This window comes from Sminthopsis crassicaudata, chromosome 1 (genome assembly GCF_048593235.1).
Source record: "Sminthopsis crassicaudata isolate SCR6 chromosome 1, ASM4859323v1, whole genome shotgun sequence".
Taxonomy (NCBI): domain Eukaryota; kingdom Metazoa; phylum Chordata; class Mammalia; order Dasyuromorphia; family Dasyuridae; genus Sminthopsis; species Sminthopsis crassicaudata.
Window position 1 is genome coordinate 7493968 of NC_133617.1, and position 24054 is coordinate 7518021.

Consider the following 24054-nt stretch of genomic DNA (forward strand, 5'->3'; position numbering starts at 1 on the left):
AGTGGCCGCCTGTCCCTGCCTCTCCTCATCCTGCTGCCTGCCGGGCCCCTCCCCCACTGCCACCACGCCTTAGACACTTGAAGATGGCCAGTAAGGACCCTACTAATTGCCAGTATTCTCCTGTGTAGCCTACTGTCTGCCGGGGACTGCTTTTTACAACTATGGTTTCATTAAATCCCCTGGAAGGGAGGTGCTTTCCTACTTTCCAGATGTGGAAACTGAGGCAGACCCTGGATTGCTCAGGGCCACACAGCTGGTTAGTGTCTGAGGCTGGCTGACTGCAGACGTGGCCCTCTGGGCACTGCCCCCCGAGGTGTTCCAGCCCCTTCAGCCTTCTTTCCCAGGCTAAACCCGGCTCCATCTTTCCACATGTTTAAAAGACCCACCCTATGTGTCCTTTGTTGGTCCAATTGACCTTCTCTGGACACTCTCAAACGAACGAATGGAAGTTGGCTCCTAGAAATGGTCAGAAGGTGTGTGACAAGGACAGAGGCAGGGGGACGGCCCCTTCCCTCATCATGGAGGTCCCTCCTCATTTAACATAACCCAAGAGGCTGTGGGAGTGTCCTGCCCGCTGCACCCCATTACTGACTTCTGCTGAGCCTGGGGGCCACTTAGTCCCCCCAGATCTTTTTCAGAAAGTTGGCAGTCTGACCACACCTCCCTCATCCGACCCCAGTGAAATTGGCTCTGGAAGGCCACAAGCAAATGGCGATAGGGCAAGGGGGCTGGGCGGAGGACACGGCCCAGTGCAGCTGCTCTGCTGTAAAGGTCAAGACCTAGAAGAGGGCCAGGTGAGGGTGAGGACCAAGGCCAAGCTGAGAGGCAGGAGGTGGTCCCTCTCCTGTCCTGTGGCCCTTCTCTGGTTCTGGTCCCCCTCTCATCCTGTGCCCCGCCTCATGCAGTGGCCCCCCCCTTTTTTTTTTTTAATAGCTTTATTTACAAAATAGCTTTTTATTTACAAGACATATGCACGGGTAATTTTATAGCACTGACCGTTGCCAAGCCTTTTGTTACAACCTTTTCCTTCCTTCCCCCCACCCCCTCCCCCAGATGGCAGGTTGACCCATACATGTTCAACATGTTAAAGCATAAATTAAATACATTATATGTATCCATGTCCATACAGTTGTTTTGCTGCACAAAAAGAATCGGACTTGAAACAGTGTGCCATTAGTCTGTGAAGGAAATCCGAAATGCAGGCGGACAAAAATAGAGGGATTGGGAATTCTAGTCGTCTCCCAGAGTTCTTTCGCTGGGTGAAGCTGGTTCAGTTCATCACTGCTCTGTTGGAACTGATTTGGTTCATCTGGTTGGAGAGAGTAGTGGCCCTTTCTCTGGGCCTGCAGCCCCCTCCCCTCCTGCACATCTCCCATCTTGAGCTTCCTCTCTCCCTCCCTGGCTGCGGCCTCTCCCCTCCCTCCCGTCCCTCACACCCTTCCAGTGCATCCCTGGCCGGCTCCTACGCAGGTTCCCCCTTCCCGGCTCCCAGCAGTCTCTCGGTTATCTGCACCCCCGGCACTGGGCAGTCCCACCTACAGGGCTTTCTTGCCCTGAGGGAGGCGCCCCCCCCCCCAAGGCTTTGAGCTCACTGGGCAGTGCAGCTCAGGTTCACTTGGAGCATTAAGACCCGGCTAAAGGCTTCTTGGCAGATTGGAGGAGAGATTAAGCCACCCCTGCTTCCGCACGTGGGGGTGCAGGGCAGCCTGTGTCACAGACACCCGAGGGCTCCGTCCTGCTCCTCCCCCATGTTCCTCTCTGTTCTGAGAATCAGGCCCAGTTAGAATGTGGCCCGGTTCTGGCGCCCCCTCCCGAGGCCAGTTGGGAGCTTGTTTCCGATGGAGAGAGAGCGAATGGCGAATGGCTGCGTCCTCGCAGGCGCGGGGCTGGCTCCCCATCTGCTGCCCAGACTCCTTGAGGGTTGGGCCCTGGCCTCCCCAAGACCCTCCGCGCTCGCCCTCCGCGCTCGCCCTCCACCCTTGCCCTCCGCGCTCGCCCTCCGCGCTCGCCCTCCGCTGACCTTTGCCTGGGTTGCTGCGGCTCCCTCCTGGACTTTGTCACCTGGGCAAGAGGGAGCCAGGCCCTCTTCTACCAGAGCGCTGGCTTCCTTTCCTCTCCTCTCTCTCTCTTTTCCTTCCTCCCTCCCTCCCTTCCTTTCCTTCCTTCCTTCCTTCCTTCCTTCCTTCCTTCCTTCCTTCCTTCCTTCCTTCCTTCCTTCCTTCCTTCCTTCCTTCCTTCCTCCCTCCCTCCCTCCCTTCCTTCCTTCCTTCCTCCCTCCCTCCCTCCCTCCCTCCCTCCCTTCCTCCCTTCCTTCCTCCCTTCCTTCCTTCCTCCCTTTCTCCCTCCCTCCCTCCCTCCCTTCCTCCCTCCCTCCCTCCCTTCCTCCCTTCCTTCCTTCCCTTCCTTCCTTCCTCCCTCCCTCCCTCCCTCCCTCCCTTCCTCCCTTCCTTCCTTCCTTCCTCCCTTCCTTTCCTTCCTTCCTTCCTTCCTTCCTTCCTTCCTTCCTTCCTTCCTTCCTTCCTTCCTTCCTTCCTTCCTCCCTCCCTCCCTCCCTCCCTCCCTTTCCTTCCTTCCTTCCTTCCTTCCTTCCTTCCTTCCTTCCTTCCTTCCTTCCTTCCTTCCTTCCTTCCTTCCTTCCCTTCCTTCCCTTCCTTCCTTCCTTCCTTCCTTCCTTCCTCCCTCCCTCCCTCCCTCCCTTCCTCCCTTCCTTCCTCCCTTCCTTCCTTCCTCCCTTTCTCCCTCCCTCCCTCCCTCCCTTCCTCCCTTCCTCCCTTCCTTCCTCCCTTCCTTCCTTCCTCCCTTTCTCCCTCCCTCCCTCCCTCCCTCCCTCCCTCCCTCCCTTCCTCCCTTCCTTCCTTCCCTTCCTTCCTCCCTCCCTCCCTCCCTCCCTCCCTTCCTTCCTTCCTTCCTTCCTTCCTTCCTTCCTTCCTTCCTTCCTTCCTTCCTTCCTTCCTCCCTCCCTCCCTCCCTCCCTCCCTCCCTTCCTTTCCTTCCTTCCTTCCTTCCTTCCTTCCTTCCTTCCTTCCTTCCTTCCCTTCCTTCCTTCCTTCCTTCCTTCCTTCCTTCCTTCCTTCCTTCCTTCCTTCCTTCCTTCCTTCCTTCCTTCCTTCCTTCCTTCCTTCCTCCCTCCCTCCCTCCCTCCCTCCCTCCCTCCCTCCCTCCCTCCCTCCCTCCCTTCCTTCCTTCCTTCCTTCCTTCCTCCCTCCCTCCCTCCCTCCCTCCCTCCCTCCCTCCCTCCCTTCCTTCCTCCCTTCCTTCCTTCCTCCCTTCCTTCCTTCCTCCCTCCCTTCCTTCCTCCCTCCCTCCCTCCCTCCCTCCCTTCCTTCCTTCCTCCCTCCCTCCCTTCCTTCCTTCCTCCCTCCCTTCCTTCCCTTCCTTCCTTCCTTCCTCCCTCCCTCCCTCCCTCCCTCCCTTCCTTCCTTCCTCCCTCCCTCCCTCCCTTCCTCCCTTCCTTCCTCCCTTCCTTCCTTCCTCCCTTCCTTCCTCCCTTCCTTCCTTCCTCCCTTTCTCCCTCCCTCCCTCCCTCCCTTCCTCCCTCCCTCCCTCCCTCCCTCCCTCCCTCCCTTCCTTCCTTCCTCCCTCCCTTCCTTCCCTTCCTTCCTTCCTCCCTCCCTCCCTCCCTCCCTCCCTTCCTTCCTTCCTCCCTCCCTCCCTTCCCTTCCTTCCTCCCTCCCTCCCTCCCTCCCTCCCTCCCTCCCTCCCTCCCTCCCTCCCTCCCTCCCTCCCTCCCTTCCTTCCTTCCTTCCTTCCTTCCTTCCTTCCTTCCTTCCTTCCTTCCTTCCTTCCTTCCTTCCTTCCTTCCTTCCTTCCTCCCTTTCTCCCTTCCTCCCTTCCTTCTTGCCTTCCTTCCTTCATTTCTCTTTCTCTCTCTCTTTCTTTCTCTTTTCTTAAAAAAAAAATCTCTTGCGGGCTCCCTAGCTAATAGTGATATTTGCATGATTTTATAACCATTTGGACATAGCTCCGAACTGCACTGCAGAGCGGCTGAATCAGTTCACAACTTCACCAACAATGCCTTAACACCTCCTTTTCCCCACGTTCCCTCCAACATTTGTCCTTTTCCCCCTGCGTTGCTCCATAGGGGTGAGGTAGTGCCTCAGAAGGATGAGTTTTGGGGGTGCCGGGGCCGGGCCCAACGTGTGGTCGCGACCCCGCCCAGAGCCCCCCAGCCTTCCCTTTGGCTCTGCTACTCGTCGCCGTCTGTGGGGGCCGAGAGCCTCTGTCCTCATGGGCCGTGGGGCCCTGATCGTCACACCCCAGATCTGGAGGAGATGGTAGAGGCCGGGAGCCCAAAGTCAGAGACGGGACTTTGCCAGGTGGCTCGGCCCCAGGCTGGAGGCCGGGAGGCTGGGCCTTTCCCAGCCTCCTCTCTACCCCGCCCAGGCGGCCCAGAGGACAAAGTCTGGCCAGACCACACCCAGGGCTGGGGCTCACCTCCGGGTGCTCATGCCAGGGGAAGTCTGGGGGTATCAAGCCCACAGAGACCTTGGGCACGGAGGTGGGCATGGTGCCCGCGCTGAGGGGTCTGCAGGACTCTCCCCTGGCCTGGCACCAGGTGCGTTCTGGGGGAGGCTGGAGGGGAGAGGAGGAGGGGAGGCTGGTATGGAGGCTCAGATGAGGGGGAAGGGAAGCTCCATTATCCCCTGCCAGTGTCACAGCCTAGGGCTCGGCCATTGGGTCCCCCCCAGGCGTCACATTCCTGTCCGGGGGGTGTTCAGCCTCAGCCCTGGCTCTGATCCCTGGGGGGGTCACCACGGACCCCCCTGGGGGGCAGCAGCAGCTCTGAGCTCTGGGGGGCCCTCTCCCAGGCCTGGGGCAGTGACCTGTCACCACAGGCGGGGGGGGCAGTGGCTGGGTCTGGCCCAGCCCCAGCAGGGAGCCAGCCCCGGTGGCTGCCCTCTGCCCTGACTGGGCCCCAGTCTGTTCCCATGGGTCTCCCCCTCCCCCCCGCTGCATCGGAGCTAGGACCCCCGGGCGGTCCTGCCTCGGCCCCGTCTCTCCGGACAGTGACCGCCGCGCTCTCTCAGGCGTCCGAGGGGCCCCGGCTGCTCGTGGGAGGCTCTGAGAGCGAGTGCTCCGGCCTCCAGCCAGGCCCGAGCCACTCACTCCCCCAGAGTCTCCGGTCCCTGGGGGGCTCTGGGCCCTCCACTCGGCGCGGGCCTGTGGTCCCGGGCGCGCCCTGAGCTCGCTCGCCTCCTCACCCCCAGACTCGGCGTTCGGGACCCCGCCGGGCTACGCCTATGACGCGGACCACGCGGAGGAGCAGAGGCGCCAGCAGGACCGCATGCCCTTCATCGACGACTCGCCCTCCTCCTCGCCGCGCCTCGGGGGCCAGAGCAGGGTCGGCCACGACGTGCTGACCTCGGGCACGGTGAGTGCTGGCGGGGATGGGGAGGGGCGGGGAACACGCTCCAAGGAGGCGTGGGAATGAGCGTTTATGTGACACCAACTGTGTGCCCCCAAAAGCCCAAAAAGCATCTCTGGGAGGAGTGGTGCCCCCTTTATGCTGGGAAACTGGGGCAGGCAACAGTGAAGGGCCAGCCCGGGGTCAGCTTGTTGGGGGGGGCCCAGCCCAGGGTCAGTCCGGGGGGGGGCCCTGTGAGGGATCTGAACTCGGGGCTCGTGACATGAGGCTGGCCATCGAGGTAACACACCCTGAGCCCCGGCTGCCTCGAACCTCGGGGGCCTGAGAATAATCCCTGTGCTGCTAGGACAGCGGCCCCCGGCCCCTCTCTGCTGTTCCCAAGGGGCCCGGGGGGCTTCAGGAAGAGGCTGGACGGCGCAGGGGGCGCCAGGATGGGCGGGCACCGGTCCGAGCGCCCCAGCGAGCACGAAGGGGGCCGGGGGCCTGGCTCCGCCACGCAGCAGATCCCGGGCGTCTTCGGCCACAGGGAGGCCGCCGCTCAGGGCGCGTGGGGGCATCGACGTTTGTAGGGCCCCTCCATGTTCGCTAAGGCCAGAATTAGTGCCAGTCCACCCCCCTGGGGCCCTCTGTGGAGGGGAAGGAGTCCGGGTCCTGACGAGTGCTAAGGAGGGGCAAGGAGGGAAGGCCCACGAAGAGTGGATGGGAGGGGCCTGCTGGGGGTGGACCGGAGCGGGGTGCCAGAGGTAAATTGGGGGGGCTGTTGGAGACTGGAGGCGGGCCGGGGGGCGCTGCTGGAGGCGGACTGGGATGACTGGCAGGGCTTGAGTGGGAACAGGGGCAGCACCGCCTCCCCCCCCAAACCTTTTCCTGGAGATGTCCCCTGACTGGGGCAGAAGGGGGAAGGGAGTTAGGAGAGGTCAGGAGCTGGTTAGGGGCCTTGAATGTTAGACCATGGCCGGCCATGGGGCTGTGGTCAGGTGTAAGAAGCAGAAAAGCCCTGGGCGGAGCACTCATGTGGCCGCTGGGGAGCACCAAGGCCCATGGAGCACTAGGCCCAGGTTGGAAGCCTCACACTTCCCAGCTCCTGACTTTACTTCTGTCAGCCTCGGTTTTCTCATCTGTGAAATGGGAGTCACCATAGCATTGACCTCCCAAGGCAATTGTGAGGGTCCGACGGGGCAGAAAACACTTCGAGGAGGGAGGAGGCCTTGGGCTGGAAACGTTCCGGGGGTTGGTCCGTCCCATCCAGGAACACGCCCCCCCCCCCGATTCTCTTTCCTGAGGGGGTGGGGGCTCCCACAGCTGACCCTGGCCGGGCCCCAACTTCTCTTCCCCTAGAGCGAGCTGGACGTGGAGAAGGGCCTGGAGATGAGAAGATGGGTCCTGTCTGCCATCTTGGACAGTGAAAAAACCTACCTGGGCCACCTGGAGGCGCTGCTGCTGGTAGGCTGGCTGAGGACGGATGGGGTAATGGGGAGGGCCAGCGCCAGGAGGGGGGCCAGCGCCCCTTGCTCTCTGGCCTCGGTGTGTCCCTTCCCCACGGAGCTGATGGTCCTGGGGATGTCCCCAGCGGGGGCTTCTGGGAGGAGGGGCAGCGTCTTTGTTGGTTCCAAAACCATTCTGCAGTCGGAGGCAGGGAGGGGGGACCTGCAGGGGGAGCTCGTGAGTCTGGAGGGAAGGGAGGAGGGAGCGGGGCCTGGGGGGCAGGCAAAGGCCCCTTCTCCCATCAGCCTGGCTGGACAGAGCCCGCTTTCTCATGGGCCCCGAGGGAGGGCTGTGGGCCCAGAGCGGCCCCCCCCTCACCCGGCGCCCGCCCGCAGCCCATGAAGCCCCTCAAGGCCGCGGCCACCACGTCCCAGCCGGTGCTGACCGGCCAGCAGATCGAGACCATCTTCTTCAACGTCCCCGAGCTCTACGAGATCCACAAGGAGTTCTACGACGGGCTGGGCCCCCGCGTGGAGCGCTGGAGCCCGCAGCAGCAGGTCGGGGACCTCTTCCAGAAGCTGGTGAGTGCGGAGGGAGTGTGCCCGCGGGCCCGTGGCCCTCCCCTCGGGTCCTTCTGACCCTGAAGCTTCTCCCTCCTCTCTGTCTGTCTCTCTCTGTCTCTGTCTCTCTGCCCACATCAGGGGTCCGGGGGAGGATGACCCGGGCCGAGGCGGTGACCTCCGGGGCCCCTGAGCCACTGTCACTGAGTCCTGAGGCTCAGGCTCAGAGCCCGGCCATCCTCCGGGCTTGTTCCACTCTCGGGGGTCTCTGTCTGAGCCCCCCGGTCCCCCAACCTCTGCCCTTGCCGAGCTCTTTCCCTTGGTCTCCGGACGCCCGGGGCTTCCCCCTCGGGCCGGGGTCGCCATGGGGTGGGCACAGAACGGGCCGCGGCCGGCCTGACCGGACTCTCTCCCACAGGCCAGCCAGCTCGGGGTGTACCGGGCCTTCGTGGACAACTACGAGGCAGCCATAGAGATGGCGGACAAGTGCTGCCAGGCCAACGCCCAGTTTGCCGAGATCTCAGAGGTAGCGGTCTGCGGGGGTGGGCCCGCGGGCGCCAGTCAGCCCCCCCCTCCCCGGGCCCCGGCGGGGGCCCCCACCCCGACCCTTGCCGGCCCGCCGCGGACCTTGGCCCTTTTCCTTTGCAGAACCTGCGAGCCCGAAGCATGAAGGACTCCAAAGATCCGACAACCAAAAACTCTTTGGAAAGTGAGGCTCTGCTGCCCCGGGGGCGGGGTGGAGGGGGAGGGGAGGTGGGGCAGGGCTCCCTTCTCCTTGGAGGGGTGCCCCGGGCCTCCGAGCTGGTCGGGCCCTCCAACCCGAGCCATGTCTGGCTGAGAATGAGCCCAGGGCCAGCTTGTCCCCCCGGGGCCCCGCGGATCCTCTGCCCACTCTCGGAGAGTCCCAACTGCCCAGAAACCCCCGGTCGGGGCCCTTAGGATTCCCTTGACCTCCCGTCGGGGCCCGAGGCGGGGAACCGGCCTGATTCCTTCCCTCTGTCCTCAGCTCTGCTTTACAAGCCTGTGGACCGCGTGACCCGCAGTACTCTGGTCCTTCACGTGAGTCCATGGGAAAGCATGAGTGTGTGAGTGAGTGTGAGTGAGTGTGTGCCCGTGTGTGAGCACCTAACAGGTCCAGGGCACGGATGCGGACACTGGGGGCCGTGGGCGTGGATGGCTGTGCCCAGGGGGGGTGGCACGTTCCCTCCCCCCATCCCCCACTGGCTGTGCCAGCAACTCCTGGGTCACCTTAGGGAGGGAGTTTCCCACCCACAGGAGGCTGGCACTGGGGGGGTCGCTGCATCTTCCGTGTCTCGGACCCTTCTTGACTCCAAAGGAGGCCGAGCCCTGCCGTGGTGCAGAAGCTAAGGACCGAGGCCCTGCTCTCCCTGAGCCTCCGTGGCCCGGACGTCCCCTTCCACTTTCACCTTCCACCAGCCCCCGGGTAGCTGCAGTGGGCACCCACTGGTGGCGGCTCAAACCTAAGCCGCCTTCCAGAGGCGTGAGCTCCGCCACATCTCCAAGAGATCATCCCCCGATGCCTGCCCCCTCCAGGAAGCTGCCGGATGGCCTGCCCTGACAGCTCCCGGCTCCCAGCCCGGTGGTCCTGGGGCTGCTCCCCCCTCCCGCTCACTGTCACCTTCTCTCCTCGGGGGGCAGGACTTGCTGAAGCACACCCCTCCCAGCCACCCGGACCACCCCCTGCTGCAGGACGCCCTGAGAATCTCCCAGAACTTCCTGTCCAGTATCAACGAGGAGATCACGCCCCGGAGGCAGTCCATGACGGTCAAGAAGGGCGAGGTGAGTGACAGCCCAGACCTTACTTGTGACCGCTCGAGTGTAAAAGCACAGAGGAAGCATGTGAGCGATCAAGCAAGTGAGTGAAGAAGTGTATGGGGAGAAGGAAGGAGGGAGGGAAGGAGCCACTGCTCATGTGCAGGAGAAAGTATGCAAGTGAGAAAGTGAGTGTGAAGAAGTGTGCGAGTGAGGAAATAAGTGTGCAATTGTACATGAGGAAGGAAGTGTGCAAGTGCTCATGTGCCTGAGGAAGGGAGTGAGGAAATAAGTGTGCAAGTGCACATGTGGAAGGGAGTGAGGAAATAAGTATGTAAGTGCACATGTGCATCAGGAAGGGAGTAAGTAAGTGAGGAAGTAAGTGTGTAAATGCACATGTACATGAGGAAGGGAGTGAGTAAGGAAGTAAGTGTGCAAGTGCACATGTGCATGAGGAAGGGAGTGAGTGAGGAAAGTGTGCAATTGTACATGAGGAAGTGAGCGAGTGAGGAAGTAAGTGTGTAAGTGCCCATGTGCATGAGGAAGTGAGTGAGAAAGTAAGTGTGTAAGTGCACATGTGCATGAGGAAAAGAGTAAGTGAGGAAATAAATGTGCAAGTGCTCATGTGCATGAGGAAAAGAGTAAGTGAGGAAATAAATGTGCAAGTGCTCATGTGCATGAGGAAAAGAGTAAGTGAGGAAATAAATGTGCAGGTACTCATGTGCATGAAGAAGCAAGGGAGTGAGGAAGTAAGTGTACAAATGCTCATGTGCATGAGGAAGGGAGTGAGGAAATAAGTGCGCAAGTGCCCATGTGCATGAGGAAGTAAGTGAGTGAGAAAGTAAGTGTGTAAGTGCCCATGTGCATGAGGAAGTGAGTGAGTGAGAAAGTGTGTAAGTGCCCATGTGCATGAGGAAGTGAGTGAGAAAGTAAGTGTGTAAGTGCCCATGTGCATCAGGAAGGGAGTGAGAAAGTAAGTGTGTAAGTGCCCATGTGCATGAGGAAGTGAGTGAGAAAGTAAGTGTGCAAGTGCTCATGTGCATGAGGAAAAGAGTAAGTGAGGAAATAAATGTGCAGGTACTCATGTGCATGAAGAAGCAAGGGAGTGAGGAAGTAAGTGTACAAATGCTCATGTGCATGAGGAAGGGAGTGAGGAAATAAGTGCGCAAGTGCCCATGTGCATGAGGAAGTAAGTGAGTGAGAAAGTAAGTGTGTAAGTGCCCATGTGCATGAGGAAGTGAGTGAGTGAGAAAGTAAGTGTGTAAGTGCCCATGTGCATGAGGAAGTGAGTGAGTGAGAAAGTAAGTGTGTAAGTGCCCATGTGCATGAGGAAAAGAGTAAGTGAGGAAATAAGTGTGTAAGTGCCCATGTGCATCAGGAAGGGAGTGAGAAAGTAAGTGTGTAAGTGCCCATGTGCATGAGGAAGTGAGTGAGAAAGTAAGTGTATAAGTGCACATGTGCATGAGGAAAAGAGTAAGTGAGGAAATAAGTGTGTAAGTGCACATATGCATGAGGAAGTATGTGAGTGAGGAAATAAGTGTCTAAGTACCCATGCATGAGGAAACGAGTGAGAAAGTGAATAAGGAAGTAAGTGTGTAGTACGTGTACATGAGGAAGTGAGTGAGGAAGTGAGCGAGTGAGTGAGCAAACATGGGGGAGGAAGCTAACGTGTGAGCAAGTGCTCAAGCATGCTTTGAGGAAGGGAGAGCGCGGATCCTTTGGGGAGTCCTGGGTGATGGACAGGATAATAAGTGATAAGTGCTCAGAGAGTCGGCGGCTGCTTGGCCATCCCTTAACCTGGAGCGGGAATTCCTTCTACACAATCCCTGACTACTCCTTGAATACCTTCCTTCCTGGGAAGCTCACTATCTACTGAGGGAGCTACCCTAGTATTTGGTGGGCCGGGCCCTGTTCCCCATCCCTAGGGAGCCGGTGTTCCCCGGGGAGTCACGCCCCGCTTACCGAAAGGTCAGCACGAGCTGCAGACAAAAGGGAGCGGGGGCCTGGCAGGGCAGGGTGGCCATCCAGGAGGGGTGTCTCGCTGTTGCAGAGACACACAGGAAGGAGATGCAATACGCAGTCCAGTTTGACCGGCACATTGCCTGTGGGCTCTGAGGGGGCGTCGGTCTGGCCAGAGGCGGTGGCGCAGTCATGCCGTGAGGTCACGGGGTCGTTGGCCAGAGAGGATAGGGGTGCAGGGCTGGGGCTGGACGTGGCCAGGGGGCTGCTACTTCCTTGTGCGGGCAGCCTCGGGCGTGGTGGGAGCCACAGATTTAGAGTTCCACCCCAGATACTACTTGTGCCCGCTCATGTGTAAAATGTGCCCAAGGAGCTGTATACACAGTGCTCTTCTTGTCTCCGTCTGAGAGTGCCCGCTGCAGGAGGGTAATCGGGCATTGCGAGGCCCTTAGCCTCAGTGGGCCTCTGGGGACAGCAGAGCAAAGTGGCTTAACTGGAGGAAGAGTCTGCCAGTCCTGGGACTGGGGCACAGCAGCAGCTCCTGCAGCCTCCACACGGCTCCCCCTCCTGGGCCAGGTGGTAGCAGTGGGGTCGCAGTCAGGGATGCAGCTCACACCCTAACTCCCCAGCTTCCTGACCCCAGTGGCCATCCCTTGGGAGCTGTCTGGAGCTCCTAACCTGGGCCCCGGTGCTGGGGATCCTTGTGTCCTGGGCCCAGAAACGCCTTTCAGAGCAGCAGCAGGGAATTCTAATGGATGGAGTCAGGCATCAGGTAGAGAGCTGGGCTGTGGCCGGCTTTGGGCTCCTGCTCCCGCCTCTGGTGGTCCTACCTGGGACGGCAAGCACAGGCTTTAGGTCGTGAAGGCCCGCCTCTGGCGGTCCTACCTGGGACGGCAAGCACAGGCTTTAGGTCATGAAGGCCCGCCTCTGGCGGTCCTACCTGGGATGGCAAGCACAGGCTTTAGGTCGTGAAGCCCTGCCTCTGGCGGTCCTACCTGGGACGGCAAGCACAGGCACAGGTTGTGTGGCAGCAGCTGCCCTCCACAACCCTCCTGGGTGTAAACACCTCAGAGGGGAGGATCTGAGCCAGGAGGGACCGGAGGGCCCTTCAGGTCCATTCCCCGTGGTTTCCCTTCATTCCCTGACGTCCGAGGCTGCCCGTACTCATTCTCCCAGCTCTGTGCCTTCACCCAGGCTAGTCCTCCGGTCTGGAACCCAGTGCCCCCTCTTCTCCGCCTCTTAGAATCCCGGCATCCTTCAAGGCTCAGCTTGGATGCCAGCTCTGATTGGGCAGCCCCCTTTGCCGTGGTTACTGCCCCCTCCCCCCTCATCCTCAGGCCATGCTAGAGACCTTTCCCCTTCCGGAGAAGGGAAGCTCCCCGAGGGCAGCCGTCACATGCCATGGTACCTTGCATGTGTGTGTGAGGGGGCGGGTCCCGAGCACAGGCGTGCCCATCGGGTGCCTAGGTGCCCCGGAGGTGCCTGCGGGGGCGGTGTGTGTGCAGGGTGTGGATGTGCGGTGGTGGTGGGCTCTGGCAGATCACCTCTCCCAGCTCCAGGCATGGGTGCCCCCTCAGGTGGGGACGGGGGGAGGGTCGGCTGGACGAGGCAGCAGCGGCCACCCCCCCCTTAGCAGCGTTTGCTCCCTGGGGCAGCACCGGCAGCTCCTGAAGGACAGCTTCATGGTGGAGCTGGTGGAGGGCGCCCGCAAGCTCCGGCACGTCTTCCTCTTCACGGACCTCTTCCTGTGTGCCAAGCTCAAGAAGCAGATAGGAGGGTGAGCTCCCCATGTCCTCTGTGCCCCTGGGCTCTGCCTCCTGCCTCCTAGCCAGGCTCTGCCCACCTCCCCTCAGTTCCATGACATCAGGGGCTAGTTCTAGACCCAGGCTCTTCCTTGGCACCCAGATGGGCTGGGTGCTGCCCCTCCCCCAGAGCTACTGTGCCCAGATTTTTACAGGCCTCGCGGAGGAGGCAAGGCAGGGCCCCCTCCACTGGGCTCAGGGTATCCAGAGCAGATCATCCACTCTACCTCTTTACATCTGGGGGAACCGAGGCCCACGAGATGCCCATGAGATTCCCCCGTGCCTGTGGCCCACGCCAAGGCCCCCCACATCTCCCCTTCCTAGGAAGAACCAGCAGTACGATTGCAAGTGGTACATCCCGCTCACGGACCTGAGCTTCCAGACCCTGGACGAGGCTGAGGCTGCTCCCGCCATCCCCCTGGTGCCCGACGAGGAGCTGGACGCTATGAAGATCAAGATCTCCCAGCTCAAGAGTGACATTCAGCGGGAAAAGGTCAGAGCTGCCCCAGGCAGGGGAGGGGGACATGAGCAGGGAAGGGGCTGTGGGGTCTTCCCCTCACCTCCTGAGGACCCCGCCTTAAGTCCCCTCCACAAAGCTGGCAAGCGGGATGTCAGGGGCAAGGGGACTCAGGGGCAGGAAGCCTCTGGGGGAGGGGCAGGGGCTTCCAGCAGAGAAGGGCTTGCCCCTTGACAGGCCTCCTGTACTCCAGCACTTGCCTTGGAGCCCAAATGTGCCCTGGGCATTGAGCCCTAGTCAGATGCTGAGGTGCCCAGGGGAGGTGCCTAGGGGAGGCCCCGCTCCCCCCCTCCCACCGCCCCCGCTGCCCCTGACCTCCTGACCCGGCTCTCTCCTGGCAGAGGGCCAACAAAGGCAGCAAGGCCATTGAGAGGCTTAAGAAGAAGCTCTCGGAACAAGAGTCTCTGCTGCTGCTCATGTCGCCCAGCATGGCCTTCAGGGTCCACAACCGCCACGGCAAGGTGGGCGTGGGTAGCGGGCAGGGGCTCGTGCTGCTGGGAAGAGTCGGAGGAGGGGCGGTGGACTTGGGGGTGGGAACATCGGAGGGGAGGACACTGAAAGGAGGAGGCACCAGAGTGGGGGACACTGGAGGGGGGGCGACCAGAATAGCTTTGGGGCGCCCACCTGTGGAGCGAGGCAGTGGGTGACGGGCCGGCTCTGTGTGTTCCTGCCAGAGCTACACGTTCCTCATCTCGTCTGACTACGAGCGCGCAGAGTGGAGGGAGAATGTCCGAGAGCAGCAGAAGAAGTGTGAGTGGTCCCGGGGGCTCCGGCCGGGCCAAGAAAGCCTCTGGGCCTGCGCACCGGGCACCGCTCCGGCCCTTCTCGCCCCGGCCCCTTCCTGCGCCATTCCCTGCCCTCTGGCCCTCCAGCCCCCTCTCCAGTGCCCATACCCCCTTGTGCTGCCTTCAGGCCTCTTCTCACAGGCATCCTCCCGCTCTGCTGGGAAGGAGCAAGGAGTGGGGATGCTGCGTGGAGCCGAGACGAGGAGTCTGTGGTTCTCAGGAGGCCCCAGGCCCTGGAGCCCAGCAATGTGGTCGTGCCCCTTGGGTTTGGGGGCCCAGACCTCCTGGTCTCTTCCCTCCCTCTCCTCTCCTGGAAGGTCACAGGCCACTTTGCCCCCCCCAACCCTCCCCTTGTTGCGCAGGTTTCAAGAGTTTCTCTCTCACCTCCCTGGAGATCCAGATGCTGACCAACTCCTGCGTCAAGCTCCAGACGGTCCACCACATCCCCCTGACCATCAACAAGGAAGGTGAGGCCAGCCTCTGCCTCCCTCCCCCGCTCCCCATCTCCCTCCTCCTCTCTCTCCCCTCCTCTCCCCTCTCCTCCCTTCCTCCCTTCCCCTTTTCTCTCCCCCCTCTCCTCCATCTCTCTTCCCCCTGCCCCCCTCCCCTCCCCCTCCCTGCCCCCATCCCCAGCTCTGACCCTCCCCCCCCTCTCTCCCAGATGATGAATCCACCGGACTCTACGGCTTTCTGAACGTCATCGTCCATTCGGCCGCAGGATTCAAACAGAGCTCGAGTAAGCGGCCCCCGGCCTGTGGGCGGCTCCGCGCCCCCTTTCCCATGGCCCGGGTGTGGGTGGGACGAAAGCAAGGGAGTCCGTGGCCCCCAGGGGCCCCTGTGACTGGGGGCTGAGCAGGGCGCGTGCTCCCAGGTGCAGGGCGGGGAGCCCGTGCAGAGGCTGGGTACTGGGCCGGGCAGCTGCCCTCAAACCCAGAGGCAGGAAATCCAGCTGGGAGGGGCGGAGGGGAGGAGGGGACTGGGCACGGCGGGCTTGGGCAGCAGATGGAGCATTCCACATCTGCTCCTGGAGGCTGGGGGGCGCCTGGGGGATGACGAGGAGCGGGAGCACTGGTAGGAGCTGAGCTGAGGGAGCTGAGGCAGACAATTACCATAGCCCAGCTGAGAGGGAATGAGGCTCTGGGGAAGTAGAGGTGCCCTGTCCCTGTGAGACCTCAGGAGTGCTCCAGGTGGGGGGGTCTAGGTAGACTAGAGCCCCCATCCTGGGGAGGTCCAGGGAGAACACTCCAGCGGGGGTCTCCCCCTTCATGAGCCCCCAAGACTCCCTGCTTTGGGACTTGGTTCCTGACCTCCACATCCCTCCACCCTGACACTTCTGCTGGCCCCCCCCATCTTCCTCTTCAGGGGCGCAGTGGTAGGCTGTACCCGGGCCCCTTTACCATCCCCTGCCTCAGTTTCCTCAATTTTGAGATGGGGATCATAATGGCTCCTGCCCCTGGGGATTGTGGGGAGGATAAAACAGGCCTGCAGGTGCTCTGTGAGCACTCACTGTTATCGCTGTTGTTACTCTCCGGCCCCAGGGCCTGCACCCCACCCCCACCCCGGCCCCCTGGCCCTCACTCATAGTGGGGGTCTGTGGGAGCGGGAGAGTGTCTTCTGGGGGGAAGGGCTGGCGGGAGGGCCGGCCTGAGAGGCAGTGAGCTCCTGTGCCCCGAGGTGTCCGCGCACTGAGTCCACTGCACCCCCCCCCCAGATCTCTACTGCACCCTGGAAGTCGACTCCTTCGGCTACTTCGTGAACAAAGCCAAGACGCGGGTCTACAGGGACACGGCCGAGCCCAACTGGAACGAGGTGAGGGCTGGGGGACAGGAAGGGGGCACAGGAGGAGAGTAGCTTCTTCTGGAAATGACTTCTGCTGGGGACAGACTTTTCCCTGGAGAGACAGTTTCTTTGAAGTGCCCTGGGAGGGGCGCCCCGTAGCCCCCCCCCCCTTGGCCTCGCCCCCCTCGTGGCCTCCGCCCACCCTGTTCCCTTGCTGCCCCCCCCATGCCCGCCATCTTCCTTCCTCTTGCCCCTGGAGCTGGGCGGGGCGCTGACCCGTTGGCTCCCCCCTCCCCGGGCAGGAGTTCGAGATCGAGCTGGAGGGCTCGCAGACCCTGCGGCTCCTGTGCTACGAGAAGTGTTACCACAAGACCAAGCTCAGCAGGGAGGATGGCGAGACCACCGACCGCATGATGGGCAAGGGGCAGATGCAGGTGAGCCCCTCTCCCTCCCGCCGGCTCACCCCTGGGGGTTGCCCATGGGGAGACCCTTCCATTTGTGCTGTAAGGGCCTTGTCCCTCCCTCCTCCTCAATGGGCCTTGCTCCTCCCTCCTCCTCTATAGATCTTGCTCCTCCCTCCTCCTCTATGGGCTGTGTCTCTCTCTCCTCCTCTATAGGCCCTGTTCCTCCCTCCTCCTCTATAGGCCTTGCTCCTCCCTCCTCCTCTATGGGCCTTGCTCCTCCCTCCTCCTCAATGGGCCCTGTTCCTCCCTCCTCCTCTATGGGCCCTGTTCCTCCCTCCTCCTCTATGGGCCTTGCTCCTCCCTCCTCCTCTATGGGCTGTCTCTCTCTCCTCCTCTATGGGCCCTGTTCCTCCCTCCTCCTCTATGGGCCTTGCTCCTCCCTCCTCTTCAATGGGCCCTGTTCCTCCCTCCTCCTCTATGGGCCTTGCTCCTCCCTCCTCCTCTATGGGCCCTGTTCCTCCCTCCTCCTCTATGGGCCTTGCTCCTCCCTCCTCCTCTATGGGCCCTGCTCCTCCCTCCTCCTCTATAGGCCTTGCTCCTCCCTCCTCCTCAATGGGCCCTGTTCCTCCCTCCTCCTCTATGGGCCCTGTTACTCCCTCCTCCTCTATGGGCCCTGTTACTCCCTCCTCCTCTATGGGCCCTGTTACTCCCTCCTCCTCTATAGGCCTTGCTCCTCCCTCCTCCTCTATGGGCTGTGTCTCTCTCTCCTCCTCTATAGGCCTTGCTCCTCCCTCCTCCTCTATGGGCCCTGTTCCTCCCTCCTCCTCTATAGGCCTTGCTCCTCCCTCCTCTTCAATGGGCCTTGCTCCTCTCTCCTCCTCTATAGGCCTTGCTCCTCCCTCCTCCTCTATGGGCCCTGTTCCTCCCTCCTCCTCTATAGGCCTTGCTCCTCCCTCCTCTTCAATGGGCCTTGCTCCTCTCTCCTCCTCTATAGGCCTTGCTCCTCCCTCCTCCTCAATGGGCCCTGTTCCTCCCTCCTCCTCTATGGGCCCTGTTACTCCCTCCTCCTCTATGGGCCCTGTTACTCCCTCCTCCTCTATAGGCCTTGCTCCTCCCTCCTCTTCAATGGGCCTTGCTCCTCTCTCCTCCTCTATAGGTCTTTCTCCTCCCTCCTCCTCTATGGGCCCTGTTCCTCCCTCCTCCTCTATGGGCCCTGTTCCTCCCTCCTCCTCTATAGGCCTTGCTCCTCCCTCCTCTTCAATGGGCCTTGCTCCTCCCTCCTCCTCTATAGGTCTTTCTCCTCCCTCCTCCTCTATGGGCTGTCTCTCTCTCCTCCTCTATGGGCCCTGTTCCTCCCTCCTCCTCTATGGGCCTTGCTCCTCCCTCCTCTTCAATGGGCCCTGTTCCTCCCTCCTCCTCTATGGGCCTTGCTCCTCCCTCCTCCTCTATGGGCCCTGTTCCTCCCTCCTCCTCTATGGGCCTTGCTCCTCCCTCCTCCTCTATGGGCCCTGTTCCTCCCTCCTCCTCTATGGGCCTTGCTCCTCCCTCCTCCTCTATGGGCCCTGTTACTCCCTCCTCCTCTATGGGCCCTGTTCCTCCCTCCTCCTCTATAGGCCTTGCTCCTCCCTCCTCTTCAATGGGCCTTGCTCCTCCCTCCTCTTCAATGGGCCTTGCTCCTCTCTCCTCCTCTATAGGCCTTGCTCCTCCCTCCTCCTCTATGGGCCCTGTTCCTCCCTCCTCCTCTATAGGCCTTGCTCCTCCCTCCTCTTCAATGGGCCTTGCTCCTCTCTCCTCCTCTATAGGCCTTGCTCCTCCCTCCTCCTCTATGGGCCCTGTTCCTCCCTCCTCCTCTATAGGCCTTGCTCCTCCCTCCTCTTCAATGGGCCTTGCTCCTCTCTCCTCCTCTATAGGCCTTGCTCCTCCCTCCTCCTCAATGGGCCCTGTTCCTCCCTCCTCCTCTATGGGCCCTGTTACTCCCTCCTCCTCTATGGGCCCTGTTACTCCCTCCTCCTCTATAGGCCTTGCTCCTCCCTCCTCTTCAATGGGCCTTGCTCCTCTCTCCTCCTCTATAGGTCTTTCTCCTCCCTCCTCCTCTATGGGCCCTGTTCCTCCCTCCTCCTCTATGGGCCCTGTTCCTCCCTCCTCCTCTATAGGCCTTGCTCCTCCCTCCTCTTCAATGGGCCTTGCTCCTCCCTCCTCCTCTATAGGTCTTTCTCCTCCCTCCTCCTCTATGGGCTGTCTCTCTCTCCTCCTCTATGGGCCCTGTTCCTCCCTCCTCCTCTATGGGCCTTGCTCCTCCCTCCTCTTCAATGGGCCCTGTTCCTCCCTCCTCCTCTATGGGCCTTGCTCCTCCCTCCTCCTCTATGGGCCCTGTTCCTCCCTCCTCCTCTATGGGCCTTGCTCCTCCCTCCTCCTCTATGGGCCCTGTTCCTCCCTCCTCCTCTATGGGCCTTGCTCCTCCCTCCTCCTCTATGGGCCCTGTTACTCCCTCCTCCTCTATGGGCCCTGTTCCTCCCTCCTCCTCTATAGGCCTTGCTCCTCCCTCCTCTTCAATGGGCCTTGCTCCTCCCTCCTCTTCAATGGGCCTTGCTCCTCTCTCCTCCTCTATAGGTCTTTCTCCTCCCTCCTCCTCTATGGGCCCTGTTCCTCCCTCCTCCTCTATGGGCCCTGTTTCTCCCTCCTCCTCTATAGGCCTTGCTCCTCCCTCCTCTTCAATGGGCCCTGTTCCTCCCTCCTCCTCTATGGGCCTTGCTCCTCCCTCCTCCTCTATGGGCCCTGTTCCTCCCTCCTCCTCTATGGGCCTTGCTCCTCCCTCCTCCTCTATGGGCCCTGTTACTCCCTCCTCCTCTATGGGCCTTGCTCCTCCCTCCTCCTCTATAGGCCTTGCTCCTCCCTCCTCCTCAATGGGCCCTGTTCCTCCCTCCTCCTCTATGGGCCTTGCTCCTCCCTCCTCCTCTATGGGCCAAGATCCTGTTGAAGTGCTGTTGAAGGCCCTGGACTGGGCTCCCACGTGTCTGTGGCGGTCCTCCCTCTCCCAGTCCCTCAGCGGGTTCTCCTCCTGCACTCTGGCTCTCTTGCGTGCCTGGGCGCCCACGGCCTGGGCGCCAGCTCTCTCCCTCGGGCTGCCCACGTATTTCTCGTGAGGGCCTTCGGGCCACGCCTCCCAGATCCCCGGCATTTTGCCGTCCTTGGCGCACTGAGTGAGCCCCACGGATCATCCGGCCGACTCGTTCCGTCGGCCTCGTTCAATCCTTTTGGCCTTTCCCTTGTGGATGGGGCGGCCCTGTGAGGGTCACGGGCTGGAGACCCCCGCGCCATCCCCAGGGATTTCATCTTGGCCCTGCAATGGGCCGCGGGCCGCACCCATCATGTGAAGGAGGGGCAGACAACTGACACTTGTTTGTTGTGAGGGACTGGCGGTGAGCGAGTCCGGCCTCCGATCCGTCCCTCGGGACCTTCACACCAGGGGCTCTGTGCTGGGGAGGACTTTGGTTTCCAGAACTGGCACTTTGCTTCCTCGCACCCGCTCCAGAGAGCCTCGAAGGCCTTGCGTCTGCCTCTTAATCCACCGAGGGATGGGCTTCTCCGGGGGCTGGCGATGCGCTTGGAAGTCTGGGCTCTGGGAGGATGAGGGAACCTCGCACACGGGGCCCGGTTTTTGCCAGCCGGACCTCCAGCTCTCCTCTTCTGGGCCGTGAGGGCAGCTTGCCTCTGCTTTCCCCACCCCTTTCTCTGTACGTGCAGGCGGGCCCAGGGTCCCGGCCAGCGGTTTTGCGTCCCGGCGGGAGAACACGCTGGTGACTCCGTCGGGCCCTCCCCAGCTAGGGGCCCTCCTTCCGGCCTTGGGGCTTTCCTGGTTGGATTTCTCTTCCATCTGGTTTTCCCTCTTCGGGAAGGGGTCCTGTCCCTCCCCCGGTACCCTCTTTCTCTGGAATTAAGCAGCTCTATGCCCCCGTCCTGTGTGCCCTTGGCGCGTCTCAGGAAGGTGGCAGCTCCGGCCTCCTCCTCTGGCAGGACGGGAGCAGGAAGGGCCTCGGAAACGCCACCGTGGGGGTGCAGCCGGAGCCTGGCCCCGAGTCCGAGGTGGGAGCCGGGGGCTCCGGCAGACGAGGGGCTGAAGCGGGCAGTAGAGATACGGCGGGCAGGACGGCCGAGTGCGGTTGGCAGTCGCTGAGGACTGAGGGGGATCTGGGCCTGAGCCTTGAGGGGAGGCGGGCCCGGGAGGATGAGGAGGGCGCTCCCACAGATGGGATTGTGAAGGAGGCCCCGGAAGGCAGGAATGTCATAGGCCGAAAGCCCCGGGGGCCCCGTGAGAACCGTCCTCTCAAAGCCGGGGCCGGAGCTGGAGAAGCAGGAAGAGGGCCCAAGGGAAGGAGTCCTCGCCCCCTAAGTTCTGAGCGCAGACAGCGCTCTGCGGCCTCCTCAGCGATTTTGGGCCGAGTCCCTAACCCCCCAGGCTTCCTCGGCGGCCTCCCGGCTTGGTGACGCAAGCACGGTAACTTGTGGGGACGGCGGGATCGCGACGGAGCAGGGGGACGCGCTGCCGGGAGCAGGGACCGGCCCCCGCCTTCCTTATGGAGGTTGTCACTGGGAGGGACCCTTATGATATTGTCCTGAACATATGCAGGAGAGTGGATGTCCGGAGGGAAAGTAGTGCTGGCCCCGGGTGTGAGGCTGAAAATGGGGGGCAGTGACCGCTGGCCCCGGGTGTGAGGCTGAAAATGGGGGGCAGTGACCGCTGGCCCCGGGTGTGACTGAGAAGTGGGGGGACCCTAAAGCTGAGCTTCAAGGGAAGCCAGAATTCAGCGGGCAAAATCCCAGGCTGCCTTGGGACTCGGGCTGCCCGTTGCCAGCTGAGAAGGAGATTGGGCCTCTCTTAGGAACGGCCGGCTGGGGCTGGCTTTTGGTGCCAGGCCGGGCCCTGGGGCTGGTTGTTCCGGGCTGTGCCCCCGAGCTCGCCCCAGAGCAGGCTCCCCCCCCCCCAGGGCTTCCCGGCAGGGGTGGGTGAATCACCTGCCGCTCAGCCAGCGGCCACCGGGGCCGACGCCCTTAGAAACCATGCAGCGGTGTTTGTTGACGGAGGAAGTGCTGGACCCGGAGGCAGGGGGTGTCCTCTGGGAGGGAGGGAGGGAGGGAGGGAGCCCCCTCTTTTCCATGACTTACGCTGTTGCTTTGGTGTGAACGGAAGCTCTCCTTACTCAGCCTCCCAAGCGTGGGCAGCGCCAGCTTTCCGGAATCAGATGCATTTGGGGGGTGCTGGGGGGCTGACGTGCGGGCGCCAGCACTAAACCCTTTGGGGAACCAGCTTGTGTGAGCCCCTCTTGGGGGGCTGATTAAGGATGAGCTTTGAGAGATCTGGGGCATGTGTTGGGCATGGACGCCGGGGCCCTCGACCTGTCTGGTGGCACCTCCAGGCCACTGGCTGCTCTCTGAAGTGCCCAGGGGCGGGTTGGGGTTCCCGTGCCCAAAGCCAAGGCCGTGCCCCCGGGCGCCTTTTGCCGGCACTCCGAGGGGGCAGGCATGCCCACCGCTGCCCGGCGCCGGCCTCCTCTGTCCCCATTCCCTCCCTCCTCCCGCTGACCCTCTGGTACTCCCCGAGTCCCAGTCGGCCCCAGAGCTTCCTCCGACCAAGGGCCTCCCTCTGGCCCTCCCCTCCGCCTTCTCATCCCGAGGCCTGGGGCGGGCTGGGCTATTCTGGGGGGCAAGGGGCTGCTCGAGGGCATCATGGGGGCCGTGGGGAGGGGCTGGTGTGGCCTGTACCAGGAACAGGCTTGGTGACTTGCAGTCATCCACCAGCATTTATGCAGCGCCTCCTGTATGCTGGGGATTGGGCTAAGTGCCGGGCTCACACAAAGGGCCGGAAGCGGCGTGTTCTGCCTTCCCCCTCCCCTCCAGGGGCCCACGGCCCGCCGGGACAGCAATGGCCAAACAGGCATCCACTCGCTGGGCACCCGGAGGCCACGGGCAGGGGGAGGGAGCGCCCCGTCCCCGGGGATCTCCCCGAAGCCTCCTAGGACGAGCCCTCATGAGGTGGCGGAGGGCCGGCAGGGCGCGGGCGGGACGGGGTCTGTCCCCCAGGGAGGCCCCTGCTGAGGCTCCCCCCCCCCCCCCCCCGCCCCGGCTGGAAAGGAGGCGCTTCAGAAAGGAAACGAGCGCTCCTGGAAACAAAGGGCGGCCGTCCCTTCCCGGAACCCTGGAATCCCGGGCCGGGGCGGGGCCTTCCTGAGAGAGCAGCTAAAAGCCGGGCCCACCAGCCCGGCCCAGACCCCAGCGCCCCAAGGCCAAGGATGAAGGAGGGGTCCGCCCTCCCCATGGCCCTGCCGGGGCTCTGCCGGGGCCGGACGCTGTGGGCCCACATCCGCCGCAGAGCGGGCCGGGGCGAGGTAACCTGGGCCCGGGCGGGGCTGCCGGCACGAGACCCCCTGCTGCGTGCCTGGTGCCGGGGGCGGATGGTCTCAGGGAAAGCCCCCGGAACCGGCCTCCACTGAAGCTCCCGGGCTGCCCTGTTCCGCGGGCTTCCCTGCCAACCTGGAACCCCGGAGGAGCCTCCGCGCCGGCCCGAGCCCCAAGGTCTGGGTGCTCGACGGCCGGGCCCTCGGGGCCAGGTGCTCGGGAGCGGGCATTCAGGCCGGGCGCTAAGGGCCCCTCCTTGTCTTTCAGCTGGACCCCCAGGCCCTCCAGGATAAAGACTGGCAGCGGGCCATCATCGCCATGAATGGTGTAAGTGTGGGGCCGGCGGGGGGTGGGGCGGGGCCCGGGCGGGCAGGGCGACCCCTGACCCCCGTCTCCCCGGGCAGATCGAGGTGAAGCTGTCCGTGAAGTTCACCAGCCGGGAGTTCAGCTTGAAGAGGATGCCCTCCCGCAAGCAGACGGGCGTCTTCGGGGTCAAGATCGGGGTGGTCACCAAGTGAGTGGTGGGCCCGCCGGCTGAGCCTACCCCCCCCAGGCCTTTGGGCCAGGCTCCAGGGCCCGCTCCCCTGGGGGCTCCAGCGGGGGGGGGGGGGGGCAGTGAGCGGGAAGCCAGACCAGGAGCGGGATGGGCGGGAGATGGCGCTTAGATCAAATGACCCCGGGCTTTGGCTGGGCCTTCCCACAGGGGGCGCAGAGACCCCGGGCTTGGGCCAGGCCCTCCCGCAGGGGGTGCAAAGACCCCAGGCTTGCGCTGGGCCCTCCTGCAGGGGGCACAGAGACCCCGGGCTTTAACCAGGCCTTCTCAAAGGGGGTGCAGAGACCCCGGGCTTCGGCCGGCCCTCCCAAAGAGGGTGCAGAGACCCCGGGCTTTAACCAGGCCTTCTCAAAGGGGGCGCAGAGACCCCGGGCTTGGGCCGGGCCTTCCCAAAGGGGGTGCAAAGACCCTGGGCTTCGGCCGGCCCTCCCACAGGGGGTGCAGAGACCCCGGGCTTTGGCTGGGCCCTCCTGCAGGGGGCGCAGAGACCCCGGGCTTCGGCCGGCCCTCCCACAGGGGGTGCAGAGACCCCGGGCTTTAACCAGGCCTTCCCAAAGGGGGCGCAGAGACCCCGGGCTTCGGCCGGCCCTCCCACAGGGGGTGCAGAGACCCCGGGCTTTGGCTGGGCCCTCCCGCAGGGGGCGCAGAGACCCCAGGCTTAGGCCAGGCCCTCCCGCAGGGGGCGCAGAGACCCCAGGCTTGGGCCGGGCCTTCCCAAAGGGGGCGCAGAGACCCCGGG

The 24054-nt window shown here is 62.9% G+C and overlaps 1 protein-coding gene across 1 annotated transcript in view; it reads left to right on the forward strand.

Moving 5' to 3' along the window:
• The window catches only part of BCR (BCR activator of RhoGEF and GTPase), a 46455-nt gene that overhangs the window by 19297 nt on the left and 3104 nt on the right, over nucleotides 1-24054 (forward strand). The window contains 17 exon segments of the mRNA XM_074290941.1: nucleotides 5208-5371; nucleotides 6704-6808; nucleotides 7186-7371; nucleotides 7769-7876; nucleotides 7999-8059; nucleotides 8357-8409; nucleotides 9010-9150; nucleotides 12738-12859; nucleotides 13209-13377; nucleotides 13743-13862; nucleotides 14076-14151; nucleotides 14549-14653; nucleotides 14848-14922; nucleotides 15898-15995; nucleotides 16268-16399; nucleotides 23030-23089; nucleotides 23167-23276. Coding sequence (XP_074147042.1) covers nucleotides 5208-5371; nucleotides 6704-6808; nucleotides 7186-7371; nucleotides 7769-7876; nucleotides 7999-8059; nucleotides 8357-8409; nucleotides 9010-9150; nucleotides 12738-12859; nucleotides 13209-13377; nucleotides 13743-13862; nucleotides 14076-14151; nucleotides 14549-14653; nucleotides 14848-14922; nucleotides 15898-15995; nucleotides 16268-16399; nucleotides 23030-23089; nucleotides 23167-23276 — 1885 coding nt within the window.